At 43.5% G+C, this 21,555-nt stretch overlaps 1 protein-coding gene and 1 long non-coding RNA gene across 2 annotated transcripts; both read right to left on the bottom strand.

The window, feature by feature from the left end:
• Positions 1–673: 673 nt before the first annotated feature.
• On the bottom strand, positions 674–10,077 carry UTP6 (UTP6, small subunit processome component). The gene is made up of 19 exons (XM_017812120.1): positions 9,919–10,077; positions 9,743–9,827; positions 8,901–8,942; positions 8,721–8,813; positions 8,537–8,584; positions 8,252–8,315; positions 7,687–7,805; positions 7,136–7,213; positions 6,620–6,701; positions 6,140–6,221; positions 5,310–5,491; positions 4,700–4,779; positions 3,904–3,981; positions 3,559–3,738; positions 2,792–2,872; positions 1,979–2,088; positions 1,829–1,895; positions 1,469–1,541; positions 674–959 (listed from the first exon to the last, which is right to left on the bottom strand). The coding sequence occupies exons 1-19, from the start codon at positions 10,008–10,010 to the stop codon at positions 802–804; spliced, it is 1,794 nt and encodes a 597-aa protein (XP_017667609.1). The 5' UTR covers positions 10,011–10,077; the 3' UTR covers positions 674–801.
• Positions 10,078–10,088: 11 nt separating this feature from the next.
• Positions 10,089–21,282, bottom strand: LOC108495912. Its single transcript, XR_001874267.1, has 3 exons — positions 20,420–21,282; positions 12,454–12,532; positions 10,089–10,852 (listed from the first exon to the last, which is right to left on the bottom strand). It is a non-coding gene; the product is annotated as an uncharacterized LOC108495912 (long non-coding RNA).
• Between the last annotated feature and the right edge of the window lie 273 nt (positions 21,283–21,555).

The following is a 21,555-nucleotide window of genomic DNA, read 5'->3' as shown; positions in this document are numbered from 1 at the left end:
GGAACTATTGCTGTATGTTCCTCTACTTTCCTTACGTTTCCCTACTGATCCAAGGATAGAATTTATGCTGATTTATTGGGTTTGACATGGGAAAATGCGGCTCTCTAAAAAGCCAACACCGTTTCAAAAAGCCAGTACCTGTTTTTCAGGCACTGTGGACAGAAAGTTGAAGTGTAGATCAGAACCTTCTGCTCTCACCTCAGGGACAGTGCTAACAGATCTCAGCTCCCCTCTACCTTTCAGTCACTCTCAGGATGCAAACACCAATGCAAGGGGACTGCAGAAGCTGCTTCTGTTTTTGCTGTGAGGATTACAGATGACTTTGAGGCTAGGATACAATAAATACTGTATTTGTACTGATTTCTGATTACCTAATGAAGTGTTCCACTTTTAATTATTTAACTTGGTAAAATACAGAGATCACCCACAGGTATAGTAGTTTCTGTGGGGTTTGGTTTGAGTTTTTTTGCATTTAGATGCTGTAATATTCGCTTTCCAGAGTGTAAAAGCTGATGCATTATAATGTCTGAATGTTTAGGCAGGATGAAGAATTTGCTCTCAGAAGTCTCAATGAGAACACCCTCAGAGCTGCTTTTGCTTTCTCTAACTGTGCACTTGAACCTGCCCCTGGCAAAAGCAACACTAGAAACAACTGAAATGGAACAGATGATTCTTTTTTTGTCACACAGAATGTAAAGAAGGTAAGCTTTAATAAGATCCAGGAACATATTTACCTCTGTACAAAGAAGTTAAAAAAATGCACTGTCACATTACAACAGTAATGTGTAATATTATAGTTTTTTATAAATGTCCAGTTTGCAATAAAGTGTATTTGGAAACAAAATCTTCCACCAGGTCTCCCTGCAGCATCTTCATAGCTCGCCAGTGAATGCTCCCACAGTTTTCTGGTTTGCCTTGGGGATGACTGAGCTCCTCCTTGACATAATCCAGCCAGAGATCTTTGAAAGAAAAATGGAAGTTCTGGTTATATTTTAACTGGATATTACTTAACAAACAAACCTAACTAGAAACTCTTTTTAAGTGTCTTTGATGTTAATGCAATAAGGCTTATTTCATGAAACTACAGTGTCCTGCACCTTGAGGAGCAAAACCCTGGGTTCTGTTCCCAGCTGGAACACTGATGTCTTAAGAAATAATACAACAATGCCAGTGTCAAAACCTGATTTGCTCCCAGTGGTGCTGAAGCCATCCCAGTGCCCATGACCCTGGGCTGACAGCAGAGGGTCACTGCAGTGTCCTACACTTAATAGCACAGAAGAAATAAGCTCTGCCCTGCATGACAGCAAGCACAAGGGCAAAACAAGCAGCTACCGTTTGAAATTGTTCCCTGCAGATTTCACCAGCCTGGAAATCTCACTTGCCTGCCGGGAGTTTCAAAGATCAAGAGGCAGCACTGAATGAATGAATGAATGAATGAATGAATAAATAAATAATAGAATCCCCTTACCAGTATCTGTTGAACCAAACTCCCTCAAGGCACGTTCATAGTATTCTCTCAGATGAAGCATTTTGCAGGATTCCTAACAAAGGAAGGTATTAAAAGGCCATTTATTTTGTACAGAAGTGAATCTGCAGCTTGATTAGATTCTTACAAAGGAAGAGAGTCATGGCAATTACATGCACACACACACACTGCCCAAGATTAGTTACCATGGAACTGGGTTTGTATCACATCCTGGGAATCAACTCGTGAAGACAAACATGAACTGATCACAGACTGACAACACCATTCTGTTTCCTATTTAGATCCAAAGTTAGAAGTGTATTTTACAAATACAAGGCACTAATTGGATATTCAACAACTTACTTGCTCCTTTTCTATTTGGATCATCTTCCTGAAGAAGTCAAGTGAAAAGGGACGATTTTCACACAGGCTGAAATAAAACAAGTAACTTTAGACTTCAAGTCTTTTAACATACACCCTAGAACAATCTGGTTTGAAGGTCTTACTTGTTACCTGGTAAAGACTTTTTTAACTTTCTTATAACCACCACTTCTGTAGGTCCAGTCAAGATACATTTCTTTCATAGTCACAGATTCAGCAGGAGTTGTGGCACGTAAGGATCTCTGCAAGTTTAAAGGGAAGAAAAACACAAAACAAAAAATAAAACCACCACATACCTACAATTAAAAGGCATGCCCTCATCAGGCATCTGAAATAAAGCAGATCTCCTAAGTCTAAAGTACATTTCTCCTCCAATAATCCACACAGCTGGCAACTGGCATTTCCTTAACACCCTTCATGCAGAGGGTTTCCCAATGCTCTACAAACAGCTGAATTCAAGCTTCCATCTGAAATATGTGTTTTATATTGTAAAAGGGGGAAAAAACCCACTACCCAACATGCCAGGCAAAGAGGAAATGTTTTGCCCTAAGATACTGAGGAAATTTATAGTGAGATTAAAGTCCCAGTTCTGATCTTGAGTTTTCTATAACAAGACTGATGTTTTCACACAGATTGTAAAATTCTCCCTTACATATTCAGATAGGTTGTCTGAAACAGAGCAAAAGTTCTAGACCACAAAGTAAGAGTACATCACTGGTTGTGCTTACAAACATCTCTGTTTCAGAAGAATGGAAATGACATTTGTGCCTATAAGCCTGTGTCCAACTGATTTTTGCTAACACACATAGTTTTGCTTGAAATTCTTTGATATCAACACATCCATGACAGAAGTGCTGTATAAAGCATTTGTTACATGCTCCATTCACAGACATTGTTCCCATTTATTTACACAGTCATAAAAATAGATTTTGATTAGCCCAGTACCTGGTAGAGAGCTTCTGTGTCCTCCTTGCTGTTTGCTCCTTCACTCCATTCCACCCAGAGGGTCCACAATGCCAAAGTGCCCTACGAGGTGAGCAGATACATCAAATGCCTGAAATACAGTGACTGATTTACAGACACAGCAACACATCCTCCAGGTTCTGTATTAGCTGCTGTAAAAATGTCCTTTAGGCACAGCTCTTGGAAAGACAACTTTGGGCTGCACCCTGAAATCACTTCTCATTTCCTTCCCAATACTTCTTAGCTGGACAGCTGTATTGCCAGGGATGAGACAAGTTGTTCTGCACCACTGAGCACTGCTGTACAAAGGTAACTTCCAAGAACAAGAAGTAAAGAAATAGTCACCTTCCTGTTTCATCTCCTCACTCCTTGTGCCCAGGGTTTGAAATGGAACAGTAAGAGAACACACATCTAACTCAAGGCTTGAAATACCACACACACAATGTGTCAGGACAGCAAATAAAAGGAAGCACATTTTTCAACCAAGACACAAAGAATACCAGCTCACTGCTAGGAGAGCATGCAAAATGTCACCTGTGAGCATTCAGACTTTAAATCTGTGACTTTGAAGTGAATTTACAGTTCCCTAATACTTGGCAACGTGATGTGCATGTGAAATTTTGAGTTCATATATCTGACCTTAAAAATTGTTAGGGACTTTGAATGCCTTGTAAAGGTAAAAAAACCCCAGCAACCAAGCATCAGAGGTTTCTGGCCCGTGTCATGTAAGTCCATAAAGCAGCACAGACCTGGGATTTCACGTGTTTAAGGGCTTCTTCAAAACACTGCGTCACATCTTCCCTCTTCAGCTGGATCAGCACCTGCAGCCTCATCTGCCACGTGCCCACGGACAGGCTGAAGCGCCCGGTCGCAGCTTCTGCCACCTCCACAGCCTTCTCAGAGAGGTTGGACTCCAGCAGCAGCTGAAGCTGAAAGCCAGCAGATACAGCTCATCACCACAAGAGACTTGGAACACCTTGTTAAAAAGCAAGGCTTTGAACCGAGTTGCCCATCAGTGTCTGCTCAGAATGCAAAGACAGGCACACAACCAAGGCAGGAAAGCCCCCCAGTCTATTCTGTGTGTCAGCTCTTACCCACTGCTTATAGAGAGCTTCTGGCAGCAAATTAGACTCATGGGCTTTGTTGAACACACTCAGTGTCCTCTCCAGCCTCTAGAACCAACAGAGAGAAAAAACCCAAGCATTATTCCTGTATATACCAGATTCCATCATTTCTAGAAGCCCAGTGGATTGTCTACCAACACGTCACTGAATTTCTAATTATACATTACATATCCAATGCTTTAGGTACCTGCAGACATTCCAATAAAGGGGAAATTGAGCATTTGAATTACTTCTCTTCCTTGAGGAACAAAGAACAACACTGCAGTGCTCTTGTACTCTACTACAAGGGAACCAAACTGCACAGGCTAATTAGTTAATTCAGAGTCATACCCAAGCACAGATGCACAACTGAACTGCCCACGTGCCAGCACCAAACTTTGCTCAGACTTATTTGCAAGTCATTTTAATTCATCCTTTTCTTCAAATAAGCACAGGTTTGAAGGACTGTCAGTGAACATTTAAGGTCCCCTCCAACCCAAACCATTCTATGATTAACAAGTTTGTAGTCTTAGCTCTCATCCAAAGAGATCACTGAACTGACAAGGCTGGTTTATGCCCAGGTTATTCATGTTCAGCCAGGCCATCTGAGAGTCTGACAGTAAAAGTGATCCCCCCAGATGGAGACTAAATGATTCTTAGTGATGGCCACAGGTAGATATTTCTGATGAAATGTCAAAATATATTTGCTTCTTGTCTTGCTTCTGGATTACAGAAATCAATAACAACAGGGATGATTTGTTTGTATGATTTCCTAATAAGCTTTTACCTTTTGCTTTAATTCTTCACTGTTGGTTTTCCTGTTGTATCTCTCTAAGCAAAAAGTGATGTAGCACTTCCACATGTCCTCTGTAGAAGCCAAGGCATAGTATCACACTTTACAGAATCACAACAGTAAGCACAAATATTTAAGAAATACAAAGAATCCAAGCAAAGTGTTAATGCCAACTTTGTTTTAAAATGTGGTACTATAAAAGAGGCCCTAGATTTATAACATTAACATTTTAAAATGGCTTCCCAGTGCAAGCTGCAGACAGTAACTCTTTGTAAAGAGCATCCAGCTCTTGGTTCAGCTGAGGCTTCACAAGGAATGTTCAAAGTAAGGACAATGCCAGATGTTGGGAGTTGGATATCCACTCTGGCTGCTCAAAACCATTGCTGACTCACAGCTAAGCAGCAATATACTCACATTTCCAGTTAAGCAGCTCCTTCGAGAGCATAAATGCTTTGGAAAATAACCCAAATAACACATAAAATAGATGCCCAAAAGGCACCTTGTAAAAACTGCTCTCCTTCTCTCAGGTATGGCAGAGCCTGCCATCACCTTCAAGACTCTCAAGTACCAGGAACAGCTGTTAAATGCAGGCAGGGCAGTTCACCTGTTGGCAGAGCTCCCACAGCCTCATCGAAGACTGCACAGCACCGTTCTTCCCTCTGGGCCATTTCTGCCACTTTGCTCTGCTTTGTGGGGTGTCCTGGGGCCTTCAGGGACCCCAAATCCAGCTCACGACGGGCCATGTAGTCCCAGGTCAGGGGATCATCAGCATAATTGGCCTGCAAACTGAACACAGCATGTCTGTAACAGCCCACAGCCACCATCCTGCAGCCCCGGGTATGTTTAGAAGGGTTGTTATATAAGCTGTGGTATTTGTTTGGTTGTTATATTATGTAAGTATATATATATACACTTACTTGCTAAGTAACCGAATGCCAGAGAAAAAAATATTTTACTTTCCACAAGAGAAAGACAAAATATTAGCGCTTTTTTTTTTAATATTTAATATGGATATTCTCCAGAAATAACATGAACTAGGCAGGAAACTGTCAAGAGAAATCTTTCTTTCGAGAGGAACAGCTAAAGAAATAAAAGATGCAAAAATGCCACAAAAGTACACAAGGAAAACCCACAGTTCCTGCAGTGAATTTACAGAAACTAAGTGCAGTAATTATTCAGTGACAACTATTTTATATCTAAATTTTTCTGAGCAGCTTTTTAAAGCCCTTTCTGCAGTTAGATACGAGCATCCTTTACTAAAGAACACACTTGCCTTATCCAAACACTAATTCCTTAATGTTAATTCCCTACAGGAAACAGCCTTTAGTGCTTAAAGTCCTGTCAACTCACTATAAATTAGAGAAGTTATGAGAACGTGGGTCTTAAAACCTAAACTAGAACAAGATAAAAACCCAACACAAAGCCACAACTCACTTTTCAAGGATTTCTTTTTGCAAATCTTGGGTGAAGTCAAAGAGCTTTGCAATGGAGAGCACAGCCAGCTGGAACTCAACACCTACATTTCAAGAGACAAAAACCCTGTCAAAATTAGTATTTGTTAAAGAATTCCTCAATATATCACATCAGTGATATATTGCACACTTTGCATTTTTGGTTTGTTGCTTTTTTTTTTAAACAATCAAGTTTTGAGACTGGAAGCCCAGCACTGTCACTTCAGCCCACAAGCTGCTGTGCTGGAAGAGGTGTCAGCCTGCAGGAAAGACATGAAATCAGAACTATGAGCACTATTAGTTTTTTCTCTGGCATTATGCAGGTTCTACTGAAGAAATGGTGTATTTGAAAAGGTATCTTAGTTGTGTGCATTGGAGCTAAGTCTGTCAGTATTACCTACTGCAGAGCTGGGTTAAAAGTGACAATTTTCTTATTGAGTAAGTCCAAGAAATATTAAATCACCTTTAATTTTCTGAGTTGCATCCCTGTAGACTATTCGAGCCATTTCCCCCTTGAGAATCTCTTCAGAGTAATTGAATTCCCCCTGCAATATCAAGCATATCGTTGAAAAAATTATTTTCCTTTCTCAGCTATCATTTTTGCCAACAGGGAAAAAAAAAATCAGAAGATACCAATGTTTTCCTTCATCTAAGTCTATTTTTATGTAATTTGCACAAGTCAACTATAAAGAATTGAAAGATAGTAAGTTTAACTACTCCTTTCCAGAAATTACTATTAATTTTCAGACTGGGGAATGTAATAAAAAGATTTTACAATTGCAAACAAAAATCAGTGTATGAAGTATTTGAGCTGAGCATCAGCAAACACTTGAAGAGCTCTCACAGGCACAGCACATGAACAAAAACTTTCTCTAAGCAGTTGTCAAACAAACCATTAATCCAGACCCCGTGAAACTGTGCACTCAGATGGGTGATACACAAGCAGACAATCTCTCCTAAGTAAGTTCAGCTGACCTACCAAGTCCATCTTTGCTTTTTCAAATTCTTTCTTCTCCTTCCTCTGTTTCTCAGCGTGCATCAGCTCCATCCTGAAATACTGCAAGAGTGACAACACAATGAAATGGCTGTGGGGGTTAAGTCATAAAAATCTAAGTCTACAAATGAGGTAAAACAAGCTCTGAGGAGCTACAAATCAGGGCTTTCCCACATCCCACCCACATCCAAGAGCCCTGGTTTTTAAAAGCTTGTGCACATAACTATATGCCCTAGTATTTATCCAGACATTTCCCACATGTAGCAATGATCATTTCTTAGTCATTATTTAAACCTTAACTTGCCCTCAAAGAAAACCAACTTCTCCAACAAAGGCTGGGGATGCCAGACTAACCCTGAGAAATATGTCCAAGCAGAGCTTAACAGCACCTTAGATGGGAATTTTGGGATTTTTTTTTAAATATTTTTGACATTTTCCTGCTGAGGGGGAAGCAAGTTTTTTTCCTGAGAAATATGCTGAACTGATTTGCTCTGATGGATCAAATAACTGGTTGTAGAAGAAAACCAGGATCTCACCTCTTGATAAAGTTTTGGGCACTCTGGATGGAAGCGCAAAGCACGAAGGAACAAGTGCCTGGCACTTTCTGATGAGAGTCGTGTCTCCATTTCCCACTTTGCTGCCATAATCCACAGTGCTGCAAAAGGTGATACAAATTCATTAATTTAATCTCTCAGAATGAGCTCAGCATTGGAACAAAACTGATTATCTCCCACGTAAAACCAAGCTGAAGGACAGATCTAAGCAGCTAGGCAGATCCAGGGAGTTTAATCTGCTTTAGCTACAGAGCTAATGATGTCTTCCAAAGCCAGAAAGCAGGTCTTGAGCATTCAGCATCTCCCACCTCTGATATATCTACTTAGTCCCCAGTCTGACTGGGAAATGGTCATTCAGACCTACTTCCCATCACCTTACTCAGCACAGCCCTGTCAGAGCCCATCTCTCTGAAGCAGCAGCAAAGCAAAGAAAAGACAGTGGGGACCTTCACCCCAATAGCTTGAACTGAGATCTACAAGAACTTTAACCAACACCACACAATCGACACTGAGGTATTTATGCAACACTCACCACTGTTTTACTTACCTGGTTTATTGGAATGAATGGCCAACATGGTAGAAAACACCTTACTGAGTTGATGTTTTGCATTCTGTAAAAGAAGCAGTTTTGTTTTACCCACTCTGGTACTGAATGGAACACACACTTCAGTGAAAATCCCAGGCAGATTCAACAATATTATCAAAATTATTTCAGTATTACAGCATGTGGCAGTAAAGTTTGTACCCCTATCTTGAATTCAAGTTCCAGATGCCTGAATAAACACCAATCCACTATTTCAGCTCAGGTAAGATCAAGCATTTGAAAACTCACCCACTGCTTGCAAAATGCAACATGTGAAAGCCAGAGCTGGACATCATCCTGTTGGAAATGAAAAGAGGAAGAGAATCAACCTCACAAGGTACAAAATCACTTGTACACTGACAAGCAAACAACACACCCTTGGTACAGCAACCTGGCATGCAGAAAAAAACAACAAAAACTCAAATAAACTTACTTTCCATTTTCCTGTAGCTCTGTTGAACAGGCTGTGCACTCGGTGCAGAATAGAGTGCTCGATTTCCTCCTTCTTAAACGAGTATCCAATGCGCTGGGAGGAAAAAAATATCAATTTTATTGCAGTAGAAAATGTATTTTGCATAAAGTATTTTGCACTCCTAATAACTGACAGACTTACTGCTCGTCTTTTCTTGATCAGTTCCAGCAGATTAATTTCATACTAGAATGGAAAGAAAAATAACATTTAAAACCAAATGAAGAGACATTCAACAGCAAGGCAAAAAAATCCAGATAAAGTTTGTTAGAGCTGATGGACAGGTGGACAATAAAAATTACAAAGAGGAAAACCTAAGCAATAATTTTTTGACTGGGTATTTCTAAGACTGGATGAAATTAATATTAAAGATTTCTACTGCAAGTGACATTTCAGACTTGAGCTGTTGGCAACCCATATTCCTGGAATTGTGATGCACAAGCCAAACTTGTAATTAGAAGTTTGTTTAGCCACAAAAAAATTAGCACCATAAAATATCTGGAGTTGGAAGAGACCCACAAGAATCATCGAAGTCCAACTCCTGGCCCTGCCCAGGACATCCCAACAATCCCACCCTGTCCCTGAGAGCGTCGTCCAAACCCTCCTGGAGCTCTGGCAGCCTTGGGGCTGTGCCCACTGCCCTGGGCAGCCTGTTCAGTGCCCAACCACCCTTTTAGGAGCTTTTTCCTAGTCTCCAACTTATTAATTGCACTTAACTACAATTTGCACAGCGTATCAGGGAACTGGGGGCTCCACATCCCTGGAGAGACAAGAAACCACAGGAGAAGGTCACAAGGGAGAGACGCCTCATCCCAACCTCAGGCACCAACTCCTGGCTGTGCTTCCTGCTCTGCTGCCAACAAGCCGCCCTCAGTGAACCCCAGGGACCAGGCGAGGTGAGGGCACTTAGGGCACGACAAAACTACTCAGTTCTGAGCTGGATCTGCAGCGAGGGACGGCCCGCTCTGCTGCGCGGTGAAGCCTACCTGGATGTAATTAATGAAATCCTCCTTCCGCAGCGCTCTCCGCTGTATCTTGTACTCCACAGCCGAGGCTTTCCTCAGGACGGCCCTGCGGGGATCGGGACGTGAGCGATGGGAGCGATGGGAGCGATGGGAGCGCCACTCGCCACGTGCGCCCGCCCGGCCCCGGCCCCGCTCACCGGATCTCCGCGCGCGAGAACAGCCCGACCCGCTCCAGCTGCTCCAGCTCCGGCACTCGGTCCTCCAGCCGCTGCTCGATGCGCTCCGCCATGGCCGCGGCGCTCCGGAGAGTCCCCGGACAGACCCGGCACAGCCCCGGCACAGCCCCGGCCCGGCCCGAGGCGCCGCCGCTTCCGCCCGCCCCGCCCCGCGGCCGCTCTGCCGCCCCCTGCCCGGCTGGAGGGGCCGCGCAGCACCCGCAGTCACAGAGAATCCTTCGGGTTGGGAGCGACTTCTGCAGATCAGCCACTCCGACCCCCCTGCCAGGGCAGGGTCGCCTGGAGCAGGTGAGTTTGGAATGTCTCCAGAGAGGGAGACTCCACGCCCGCCCTAGGCAGCTGTTCCAGGGCTCTGCCACCCTCCATGGAAAGAAGTTTGTCTTCACGCTGAGGTGAAACTTCTTTATGGTCATTGTTCCTAGTCCAGTTGCTGGGCACCACGGAAAAGAGTCTGGCACCATCCTCTGACACCTGACTTGAAGATATTTATATGCATTGATGAGATCCCCTCTCAGTCTTCTCTTCTCCAGACTAAACAAGCCCAGCTCCCACAGGAGGAGAAATGGCAAAGCCAAGCCTGGGACGCGCAGAGACAAAGCACAAGCGCTCCGGTGAGGGCTCAAGCTGGAATCCGGTGAGGGAGGAGTGTGGCCAGCAGGTTGAGGGAGGTGATGCTCCCCCTCTGCTCGGCCCTGATGAGGCCACATCTGGAGTGCTGGGTCCAGTTCTGGGCTCCTCAGTACAAGAAAGGTGAGGAGCTACTGGAGAGGGTCCATCAGAGGTCATAAAGATGATGAGGGGTCTGGAGCTTCTCTCCTGTGAGAAGAAACTGTGCTGGGATTCCTCCAGGACAAATGGCTCTTCCCCTCCCACATGGCACCTTCCTTCTTTCCACCTTCCAAATTTTTAGGAAAAAATTCTTGAGTGGGAGGGTGCTGAGGCCCTGGTGCAGATTGCCCAGAGAAGCTGTGGCTGCCCCATCCCTGGAAGTGTTCCAGGCCAGGTTGGATGGGGCTTGGAGCAACCTGGGATAGTGGAACGTGCCTCTGCCCATGGCAGGGGTTGGAACGAGATGAGCTTTAAGGTCCCTTCCAAACCAAGCCATTCTATGAGTCTATGATTCTGAGAAAATTAAAAAAAAAACCAAAACAACAGGCAACAGGAAATTTCAGTTTCTTAAATGAGGAACACTCCAGGAAATGAAAAAAAGTGAGATGGGACACAATTTATTGAGAGTGGCTTTGAATGCATATTATCCACAGTACCTGCTGCTTGTGCACTGAGTTGTCACTGCTGGCACTGAGCTGGTCAGAGATGGAACCAGCCCCACCTCCAAACCTCTGCCCTGTCTCAGCCATCGCTCCCTCCCGGAGGAAAGGCAGGAGCTTGTCTCTGAAAAACCACATACAAGGACTAAGGGCAAGAGGGCTTCTGGCACAGCATTTTTCATATATAAAAGCCAAAAAAACCTGGGGGTAATTTTTCCTTTTTATTACAGTCAAAATGTTTAACAGGTGTTGCCAAGTACAGAGCAAGAACTTGAGCAAGTGACTTTGTTAAAAACACACATAAGACAAAGCACTTTGCGAGAACTGTCAAGAACAGTGGTAGTTTTTTTCACCTGCTGTGACTTGGACTTGTGGTGGTTTTTCTCAATATTGGGCACCAATTAAAAAAAAAAAAAAGAATCCTTAGTGGGAAAGGTTCAGCAACTTTTCTTTCTGGCAGGAAGTAGTGACATGATTTTCCAAGAAGTGACCAAACAGAAAAGCTACTAGGAAATGGAGAAGCACCATCCAGTCACAAGACCAAGAACTACAGGCTAGTGCTGCATTCAGGGCTTGGTGGCTGAGGCAGCTCTGCACTGCAGCTGTCTCGTGCCAAGGGACCCCTTACCCCACAAGAACAAGTTCCTGATGGAGACTGTCCCCCCTGGAGACTCCCTTGTCCTACTCAGCTGCCAAAGGCTCTGGGTCAGAGCAGGGTCAGCACAGCTGTCCCAGCACAGCCACCCCCACCAGTGAGCCAAAGCCTTCAGGCTCTTGGGACCTACATTTCAGTGAGTTCACCTCCCATGGAGTTCAGCTTTCAGTAAATCAGCACAACAATCCTGCTCAAAGTGTTGGTGAAAGAATGTTATTCATAATCAACAGTAAATTATTAATTATACTGGGGTTGACATTTTGAGATGCACCAGCTCAAACCGATTCTTGTACAGATCCAAAGAGTTCAATAAAACACCCCTTAAGGAGGACAACACTGGGGAGGAAAAGCAGCATTAGCACACTGAATCACTGAGCAAGAATGTGATTGGAATTACTACACTGGATTAACTTCATTTGAGTATCTCTGCATCTGATGGCATGATTTTATACTATAAAAGCATTCTGTATTTAGAGCTAAACTGTCATGGTGCACTTGGATCACAACATGTAAATGAGAACACCACATGCAGTGTAGGAGTTCAGAACTTAAAAGGTAAATGTCAGTCATTACCTGTAAACCTCTGGAAAATTCTATTTCTGTCTTCTTGCTCTCCTCACTCAGCTCTGCTTGGGCTGAAAATCAGCAGTAACTGCGGAAGAGAGACACCAACATAAACAACAGCCTTCTGAAACTTTATGGTTGCTCATTCTGCCAGTCTGAAAATCTTCTTCTGTGATCAACCTGCAGTCAGTCAGGAACTCTGAAACTCAAAACCCACCACCAAACAATCCCTGACTGTTTTAGGTGGTAGAGAAGTGTGTGCACCCTCAGGGGCCACAGCAACCTCCACCTTGAATTGTGCCTCCCGAATTCAGTCCATGCACAGATCCCCCAACAGGTCTGACACATGGGAGTTCCCCACATACCAATAACAATGGGTGTCCCACAAGCCCTCAGAGGGCATTAAATTTCTTGCTAGCGCTTGTCAAAGCACCACAATATCATCCCACAGCAGCACATAGGCACAGCACAAACCACTCTGCAGGACCCATCACTGTGGGACTCAAAGGATCAAAGAGTGGTGTGCACCAAAACAATAGACTCCCCAAGTTTCTAGTTTAGGGGCCTAGTACTTCCCACTCAAAAACACACAGAGCAAGTAACAATAAGATTTAAAATACCGAACTTTGTTGATGACCTCGCAGGATTATTTACAAAAAAAAAAATAGATCAAAACCCGCTTGAAAACATTTTCCGTTCCTTCAGATATCCCTCCTTTCCTGTAGATGGAAAGAGAACAAAACTAAAAATGCCTTTCCCTTTCTTCCCCCAGGAAAACAATCCTTAGAACAATTAACATAACGGACTGTCAGAAGTGCTCATAGCAAAGTGACAAACGCCGTGAGTGGCAGGCGAGCCCAGCCCGACCCACCAGAACACTGCGTGCTGGGTTTGTCATGCAAATCAAAATGGAACCTGACATGCTCTTTGTTCATTTCCCTTTCATAAAATCTACTTTAAATGCCTCCCATGTGCCTTGTTTTGGAAGCTGACATTCCAAATGCATCAGTGCAAATTAAGGGAGGGATCCATTACCGATAAAGACGTTGTGATACAGAGAGTTTCAACAAATCTTATTGGGAGAGCTGGGGAAACAACTGCTGCAGCTGGCACCTGTAGGGTCACGCAGTTTGCTGCTTTTATGAAGGCTCTTTAGAAAAACTCCGTCAGCAGGTCCTTGCAGGAGAAGTTCTGGCAAGCTGTCACAGCTTAATATTTATAGATTATGGCTGCAAGCAGTGGGTACGTTGTGAATTAGGAATTAATCACAGTGGTTTTGATTTAAGTCTTGTCTGTGTTTAAATGCACGATGGTTAACGTGCATAAGGCAAATATTTAAATTACAAATTGATTGAGATGTATCTTATTTATTTCTGCCATTTTACTACCTGAGTGCATAAACAATTACAGCTTTTTAGAAGACTCCTTCAGATGTACAATATTTTAGAATTAACTTGTATATAATTGTCATAATGCACTTTATGAAGATGCCTTTTAAACAATGAAAGTGATGTTCTGACCTCATGAAAATAATTGGGAAGCTTCCACTGACTTCAGCTGACCAAGTGGTTCATCCCTTCAGGACACATTTTTAACAAAGCCCTCGAAGCATTTACTGGGCACGTGGGACTTTGGTTTGAAAATATATAAGCACATCTGTTAATAAAGCAGTTTGGAATTTACTCCCAAAAATATACTAACCCAAACCTTGGACTACATTAACCTCCCTAGTTTTGTAATTATAACAATTTCTGTGATGATTTGGTTTCACCTCTGCCAAAACCAGCAGTCAATCTGCATAAATAGTGGTTTCATCACTGCAATTCCACTTGAGCCTCCAAAAATTCAGATTTAAGACCATGCAGTCGGTCAGTTGGACTGTTCCATACCATCATTAACCCTGGTCCATGTCCTGGACATGTTATTTTTTTCCATTCTGATAGAAAATGCTTGTCTTTGTCAATGCATTGCTTTACTCTTGCAGCTTGCAGGCACTTACCCTGCAGCATTAGATCTGAATCCCTCCTGGAATTTCATTCACTCACCTCTTTTTCAACTATTAGTGGTTAAAAAAACCACAACAAACATAAACATTTCCATTTAATGCCTTATCAGAACTATTATCTGATCATTTAATCTTACATATCATCTCTTTACAAAGGCAAGACCTTTACTTCTGCATTGGCTCTGAGCTTGAATTTTTCTGAATCAGACTTTTCCTCCTACTCATTTTGAGCATCCTGTTTCTTCTCCGTCGCCCCAAGATCTGAACATCTCTACACGGGGAATTTGCAGCGAAGGGGAATGATGCCTCTGGAATTGTTTCCTTGCCAGTTCACATCTGGTCCTCAGCACAAGATCCATCTGTTTATTCAGGGTCTCCAGGGGCTTGTACAGTAGTGGCTATGAGCCTTTTAATTTGATTTTGTCATTTGGCTGGTTGGTGAGCACTTGACAGGCTGTGTAAGTGCAGCAGGGCAGTTACAACCAGTCACTCATCGTATCCTAGTGGCCAATTCATAACCCAGAGGAATGCCAGTCACATTTCAACAATTTAAAACTATATCAGTCATCTGCCCTACATACTCCCAAATTGTCAGCACCATGAAATGTATTGCTTAATTATCTTTAATTTAATGGTATTTCTTGCCTGTACACTTGTGCTTAGGATTGTTGCCAGAGGTCTGGAGAGCAGAGTCATAGTAATCTTAATTTACCTCACTAAGCTGTCTGGGTTTGAAGGGGAGGTGAAATGGTGGCGTGGCCTTGGGTGACCCAACTATGTCATAAGGAACAAGGCAGGTAAAGACAGAACTTCCTCAGAGCAAAGCCTTGTATTTTTTAAACACAGAGATGTTGGCACCAGCACCAATTACACTGCCATGACAAAGAGCATAAAGTAAGCCACATATGGATTTATTTCTCCTTCCAAAAACTGGGATTAGGATTGGTCACAGTTTGCCTCCTGCTGTTTCTCACCTCCTTCTGTGGAGATGTGTTTAGTGTGGGAAAAGCGACCTCAATCATGGCAACAACCAGTAAAACTACTTCTGGAGTATGGATAATTCAGGTCACAGTGTGCAGAATCACATCCTCCCAAGCAGTATTCCAAACACAAGATAAACTCTTGTAAAAGCCTTCTGAAGCAACTTCTGGCATATGAAACCCCAGATAACGTGTTAACTTTCACATGAAACACTTAGATAAGCTCTGCTCTGTGAATTGTATATGTCTGTGCTAACTGGGAAACACTGGAAAAACAGTTTCTGCCCTGATCTTATCCTTTAAGTAAGTGCTGATGATAAAATTCCCAATTCTCACTTTATTAATCTATACTTAGTTAAGACACAAAAGAAAGAATGGGTCCCTGTTAAAACTTATCCCTTACTTAAAGCTGAAATTAATTAGTTAACTAATTCACTTGAGGTTTTGTTTTACTATCTATTGACATGCTCTTTGATCCTCCCATATTTCTCGTTTTGAGTGACTGAAGATTTCATTCTTGCACTGTCAACAGACCTTTTGTTGAGAAACTTCTATTTACATCTGTAACTGACTGAATTCTCACATCTCCCCAGCAGTTCCTCTTTGATCTCTGCATTTCTGAGTTTAATCATTAAGTTTGCATCAGAAGTTTTTCAGTTGCCGTATCTTCCACAGTTTCCGGGATTCACTTGCGAGAGCACAAACTCCTGAAGTTCACTTAGAACGATTTTTTGAATTTTTTATAGTTTTCTGATAGTTTTGCAGGAAGTACCACACATGCTGCATCTCTGAAACTGCAGCATGAAGGAGCAGGATTCCTGTTCCATTTCAATGTATTAAATATTTAAACTTCAAGATTTGACTTGGGTTTTTTTTCTGTGTATTTAGTCCATTTCTAGCCTCACAATTTAATCATCTTAGGAGACGTCCTACCTTTCTAGAGCAAGTTAATTTACTGGGCCCAGGCTCTTCACAATACTTTTGAAACAATTCTGGTATTTTTTGTCCACTACCTAGACTCTAAAGACAAAGACTACTGCTAAAAAGCCACTAAACAGAAAGAAATCATTAAATGAAAGGCAGGAAATAAATTTCACTGTAGAAGAATCATGAAGAGTATGTTAAAACATCACCAAGAGAACTCCAAGAGACAAGTCCTGAGCATACATTTCTGCTCAGCAGTACTGATTAATAACTTTAATCACTGATTGTTCCCCGTGGGAATGCAGGAGACAGGTGATTCCGTGGTGTAAAACATCCTGTGCATTCCCTCTCCACTCTCTGCAATAACTCAAGACATGTAAGGAACCTGTGGCTGAAAGCTGTGCATTGTGGGAGCATTAAGATTCCCTGAGGGCCACGTTCCTGGAGTGCTGTGCTCCTGGAATACATTTGAACAGCTCTGTACAAAAGCAGTCCCTGGCAAACACATGAATGAGAATCACAAGTGGCTGCTCTGTCAATCTCCACCCCCCACCCCCCCCAAGCATTCATGGGAATACTTGGGAACACTTGGATTGCTGTGGAGGATCTGTGCTCTTCCTCCAGCACAGGGCTTCCCTTACAGCAAAGTTTATTTTCTCTTTTCTCAGTTCCCTGCTTATGAAAACAGGGCAGCTCTGTACCTTAACATGCAGAAAACCAAACTGAAACTGAGAGCTTCCACCCCAACAGCAACATGATCCTGCCATCCCAAATACACCCAGCATTCCCCCTGCCTCCTGCTGTGCTGTTATCTACAAATCTGGAAATTTTCATATCCACAGATCTGGAGCTGCTCCCTTTCTCCAGCTGCAATATTGTGTAGCCTCTCTTTACAAGAGGCTGGAAAACAATAAGTGGGAGTTGACTTTTGTTTTCCAAATAGGTAGGGAAGAGTAGCTTATCTAATAATTTCCATGGCCAATTATTGTTGATTAACATCAAATCAGACTGAAAATATAGAATATGAACTGAAGAATGAATTAGTATCTATTGCAGACAAGGTTAACTCAGCGTGTAGTGAAGTTTATTTGTGTGAGGGGGCCACTGAAATGGATCTGGGGTTGGAGCACAGTGACACAGCTGTGGGACCTTCCCATCCATGCAGGAAGTGTTTTTGTTTCAGTTCTGGAGCATTTTTGCTTCCTCGCTTCTCTCATGGAAAACCTGGGTTTGGGGGCCAGACAGATTGTGAGGAGGAGAACCTGGAAGCATGAAAACAGCAAGAAGCAAAGTGTGGATGTAACCACAGAAGTGGAATGTGCTTGTGAGCTCAAGGTCAAGGTAAAGAAATGCAGGGACCCAGGACACTCACTGAGGTTTGTTACTCTCAGCAGCTCCTGAACACCCAACTCCAGTGCCTTAGCAGGGGGTACAACAATGTTCCCTAATAAATCCTGACTGTGGCTTTCATAATGGCCCCAATCTGTAACCAATCTTTAAAAAGACTGACCAAAAGTTTACATTCAGCTAATGAAAATTACTCTTTCCTTCCAAAGTTACACATAAAATTAAATTCTCAGGAGATAAGCTGGTCTGTAGGAGTGTTTAGTTAGTTACTAACAATCTCTATAGACTGTAGACAGACCCACGTTTAAAGATGGGAGGAAACCAGTATAGTTATATTGACAAAACCTTCATTTAGGCTGAGCTCTGAGTTTACAGGTATTTATTTCCCCTTTAAATAAGGATTTACTTTGTAAATATTCCTATGCCAAGACAGTAATTTGGAGGACTCAAGCTGGAAAGTTTAGTGTGGCTATAGGGGCACTACAGCCAACCAACAAAATCAGGGAACTATGAAATGAAAAAAACAAATGCACAAAGCTCTAAAATATGCATGTACTTTTACATATATGTGTGAAGAGGCAAAAATTGCTGCAGTTCAGCTGTTCAGGATGACAGGAATGCTGGGCACGCACAGGCTGTGAAAAGCCACAGGAAAAGGAGATTTACAAGTGGCATGTGCTTCCAATCTGCAGGAAACAAATCTGATCTTCTGGATATCAAATGCAAATCCCACTAACGGGATGTGAAAACAAGAATGGATTGGCCATCTCAAGACATAAAATCTGACATATTATAGAAGCACCTCTACCACCTACTTCTGCTTTCATTTCAGGGGTTTATTCCAACAGCGCTCCTGGTTTGGAATTGATTGTTTCTTCCATTTATCATCTTAAACTTATTAAACTGCCCTTTTTCTTTTTTTTTTTTTTTTGCATTATGTTAGGATATTATTTATCTTTATAGGGAAAAGATACACTACCATAATCTTAAACTTTTTAAGGTTTTTTTAGATTCTTTTTAGTTTTATCGATTTCAGTAAGGTACACTATGTTTCACTGCTTCTTTTTTAAACCACTTTATTTGAAAACACATTTTCACTGGCTTTGTAGGTACCTTGTCATTGGCTAAATATGACCAGTTTTCTGTTACCTGATATATGTATATGTATACAAGACAAATGTTTAAATTATTTATTTTTTAATAAATGCATCTGTAAAATCTGTAGGGGTCTATATTACCAGGAAGGTCAAGGACACAACGGTCTCGTGCTACAGCTCATTTTTCTTCTGAAGAAACCATAATGACCTCCATCTTTCTTAAAAGGAGCCTTTGTTTCCTTGCTTGTAACTGTGCAAAATAAATAGAAGTTACTTGCTATTTCTACCAATCCATTCTATGAAGCCCCAAATATAGAATGAATTATGGAATCACAGAATGGTTTGGGTCGGAAGGGACATGAAAGGACAACTAAGGGGAACAGGCTCAAGCTACAAAGCTCTACTATTTGTCAGCCAGTCCTGCCCTAGCAGGGGGCTCAGGTCCTGCCACTGTCCTGTCCCGCTCCGGGCAGGAGTCGCAGCCGTGGTTCCTCTGTTCCCAAGCAGATCCAACTCCAATGCCAGACATTAATTGCTTAATTATCTTTCCTACTCCTGCTTGGAAGGCTGCCCTCTGGCTCTTCCTCCCAGTTTTGAAATTTAGAAGGATGAGCCACCAGCAGCAGCAGAGACTTGGAAACAGTTGTGAGGAAACAGGAATAAATTAGGTAGCAAACAACTTCCAAGGACAAAATTTCAGCTGTACAGCATTCAGGAGCCTTTCTCACACATAATGTAATATTGATACCTTTTGTCACTTGTAACAGGGTATCACTGACCTCAAGCTCAACCTCTGATGACTAAAGATGCCCATAATTTGGGGTACAGCTGCTCTCTGGCCCCTAAATCCAACAGCCTGGCAACCACCCAATATCAGAAGCGTCACCACGAATTCCCAGGTATTATGAGCAAAGAAATTACAGGTAAGGTCCTCAGAAACAGCCAGTGCCTCAAACATTGCTGCTTCCAGTAATGAAAGACATATTCAGCAACAGGTGACTGTAGAGAAATTGAATAAGGAATACAACAAAAAAACCTGGAATACTAAGCAGAGACAATAATGACAAGCAGGATAAAATGTGTAACAATATTTTAGAAATATCACTTTTTGTTTAGAGGGAAGAAAAATACAATGTAGGTAAAGTTGTGACAGCAATGAATTTCTAACATGTAACAAAATTAAGGTTGAAACAAAATACTGAAAAGCCTGCAGGTAAAACATCAATGTCTGAGAAAGGAAGGAAGAAAAAAGATAAGGGAAGAAAATATCGTTCCAGAACAAACATGAAAGATAAATGGTGCAACAGAAAAAGCAAAAAGAGGGGAATAGTGAATAAAGACTTGTTTGTGGGGTAAATGTATATACATATATTTTCTTTAAACATAATAAGGTTAATACCAGACAATTGAGGCATCACATTGGAATCCCCGTGTTGATAATGTAAGGCACATTTACAGCACAGCTGACTTTGATATATGGTTTTCCTCTGAATATTTATCATTGAGTTCATTTTTCTTATCACTAGAAATTAGAAGATCAGTGGGGATGGTGGAGTGCCAGCACCACAGCTGTGTCTGGTATCGGAATTCAAGGCTGTATTTCACACATGGACCATTCTTACCCGGCCTTGTAAAACTGCTCTGGAGAAGTTTCACAAATAGAACAGAACGGAACGGTCGCCGAAGCCTTTTATGTGCAAGTTGCCACGTCTCTGTTAAGGACTTGATTACACAGAGCTGATGTTGAGTTTCCCCGTGGCACAGTTGGACTCCCTGGTGTTTTCTCACACACCAGATCCTGCCCCGAGGGCCGACCCTGGACTGAGCCTGGGTTTCCCTGAGGATTCAGTGCACCCTCAGCAAGCAGAGAAAGGTGGGAATAAACCCAGAAAAGCTTTACCTCAGACTTCAAGTCTCGCAGCACCTGTGGGCAGCTCCTCGTGCCTTCCCCTGAGGGAACCTCACGGTTAGATAAGGTTAAAGCTGCGAGATAGCAGCAGGACCTCATGGCCCACCCAGTATAACCATTTCTACCACAGTACCGACACCGATTTATACCCGAACTTCCATTTCAAAAAATTTAGCTCTTTTTTGACAAATGTAGCTCTGGAGCTCCTGGGGGCAGCGGAGTGGCCCCTGAGGCGAGGGGGGCACGGGCACCAGCACCCTTCTGGCCGTGGGGCCACCGGGCGGTGACAAGGGGGCCAGAGAGTCCAGGGAGTCTGGGGCACGGAGGGCCGGGGGGGTCTGGAAGGCACAGGGGGCACGGAGAGCCCGAGGGACGGAGAGCCGGGGACACGGAGAGCCCAGAGTCGGAACAGCTCGGCAGCAGGGGCACGGAGAGCCGATGGTTCTGGAAGCTCGGGGGCATTGGAGCGGAGCGGCAGTGAGGGGTCCTATGAGGGCGGTGTGAGGGGGTTGTGACGGGGTGTGAGGGCGGGGGGCGGACGAGCGCCCCCTCAGCCCTCCGCTGCCCCCCCCGTTCCCATCATGCCCCGCGCGGCGGAGCGCGAGCGGCGCTTTCCCGCGAATTCAGTTCAAAGGGGGGGGGGGGGGGGGGGGGGGGGGGGGGGTCCGGGGAGGGGGCGCGCGCCGAGCGCGCGGACCAACCAAACGCTTCCAGAACCATCCGCGCGTCACCCGGGGGGCGGGGCCGGCGGCGGCCAATGGCGGCGCGCGGCGCCATCCCCGCGGCCAATGGGCGCGCGCGGGGGGCGGGCGCGCGGCGCGGTGCGGGCTCGGCGGCCGCGGCGCTGAG

Source organism: Lepidothrix coronata, unplaced genomic scaffold (genome assembly GCF_001604755.1).
Source record: "Lepidothrix coronata isolate B3197 unplaced genomic scaffold, Lepidothrix_coronata-1.0 Scaffold34, whole genome shotgun sequence".
Taxonomy (NCBI): Eukaryota; Metazoa; Chordata; class Aves; order Passeriformes; family Pipridae; genus Lepidothrix; species Lepidothrix coronata.
The sequence above is the reverse complement of the archived record's forward strand: the minus strand, read 5'-3'. Positions and strand labels throughout refer to the sequence as shown.

Excerpts from the sequence above, each read along its gene's own strand:
- UTP6 (XM_017812120.1), bottom strand. The coding sequence starts at position 10,010 with ATGGCGGAGCGCATCGAGCAGCGGCTGGAGGACCGAGTGCCGGAGCTG. Across the intron at positions 7,806-8,251 it reads CATTCATTCCAATAAACCAG|CACTGTGGATTATGGCAGCA; the intron begins GTAAGTAAAACA and ends CACCTTTTGCAG. Across the intron at positions 3,982-4,699 it reads GTGAAGAATTAAAGCAAAAG|AGGCTGGAGAGGACACTGAG; the intron begins GTAAAAGCTTAT and ends TGTTGGTTCTAG.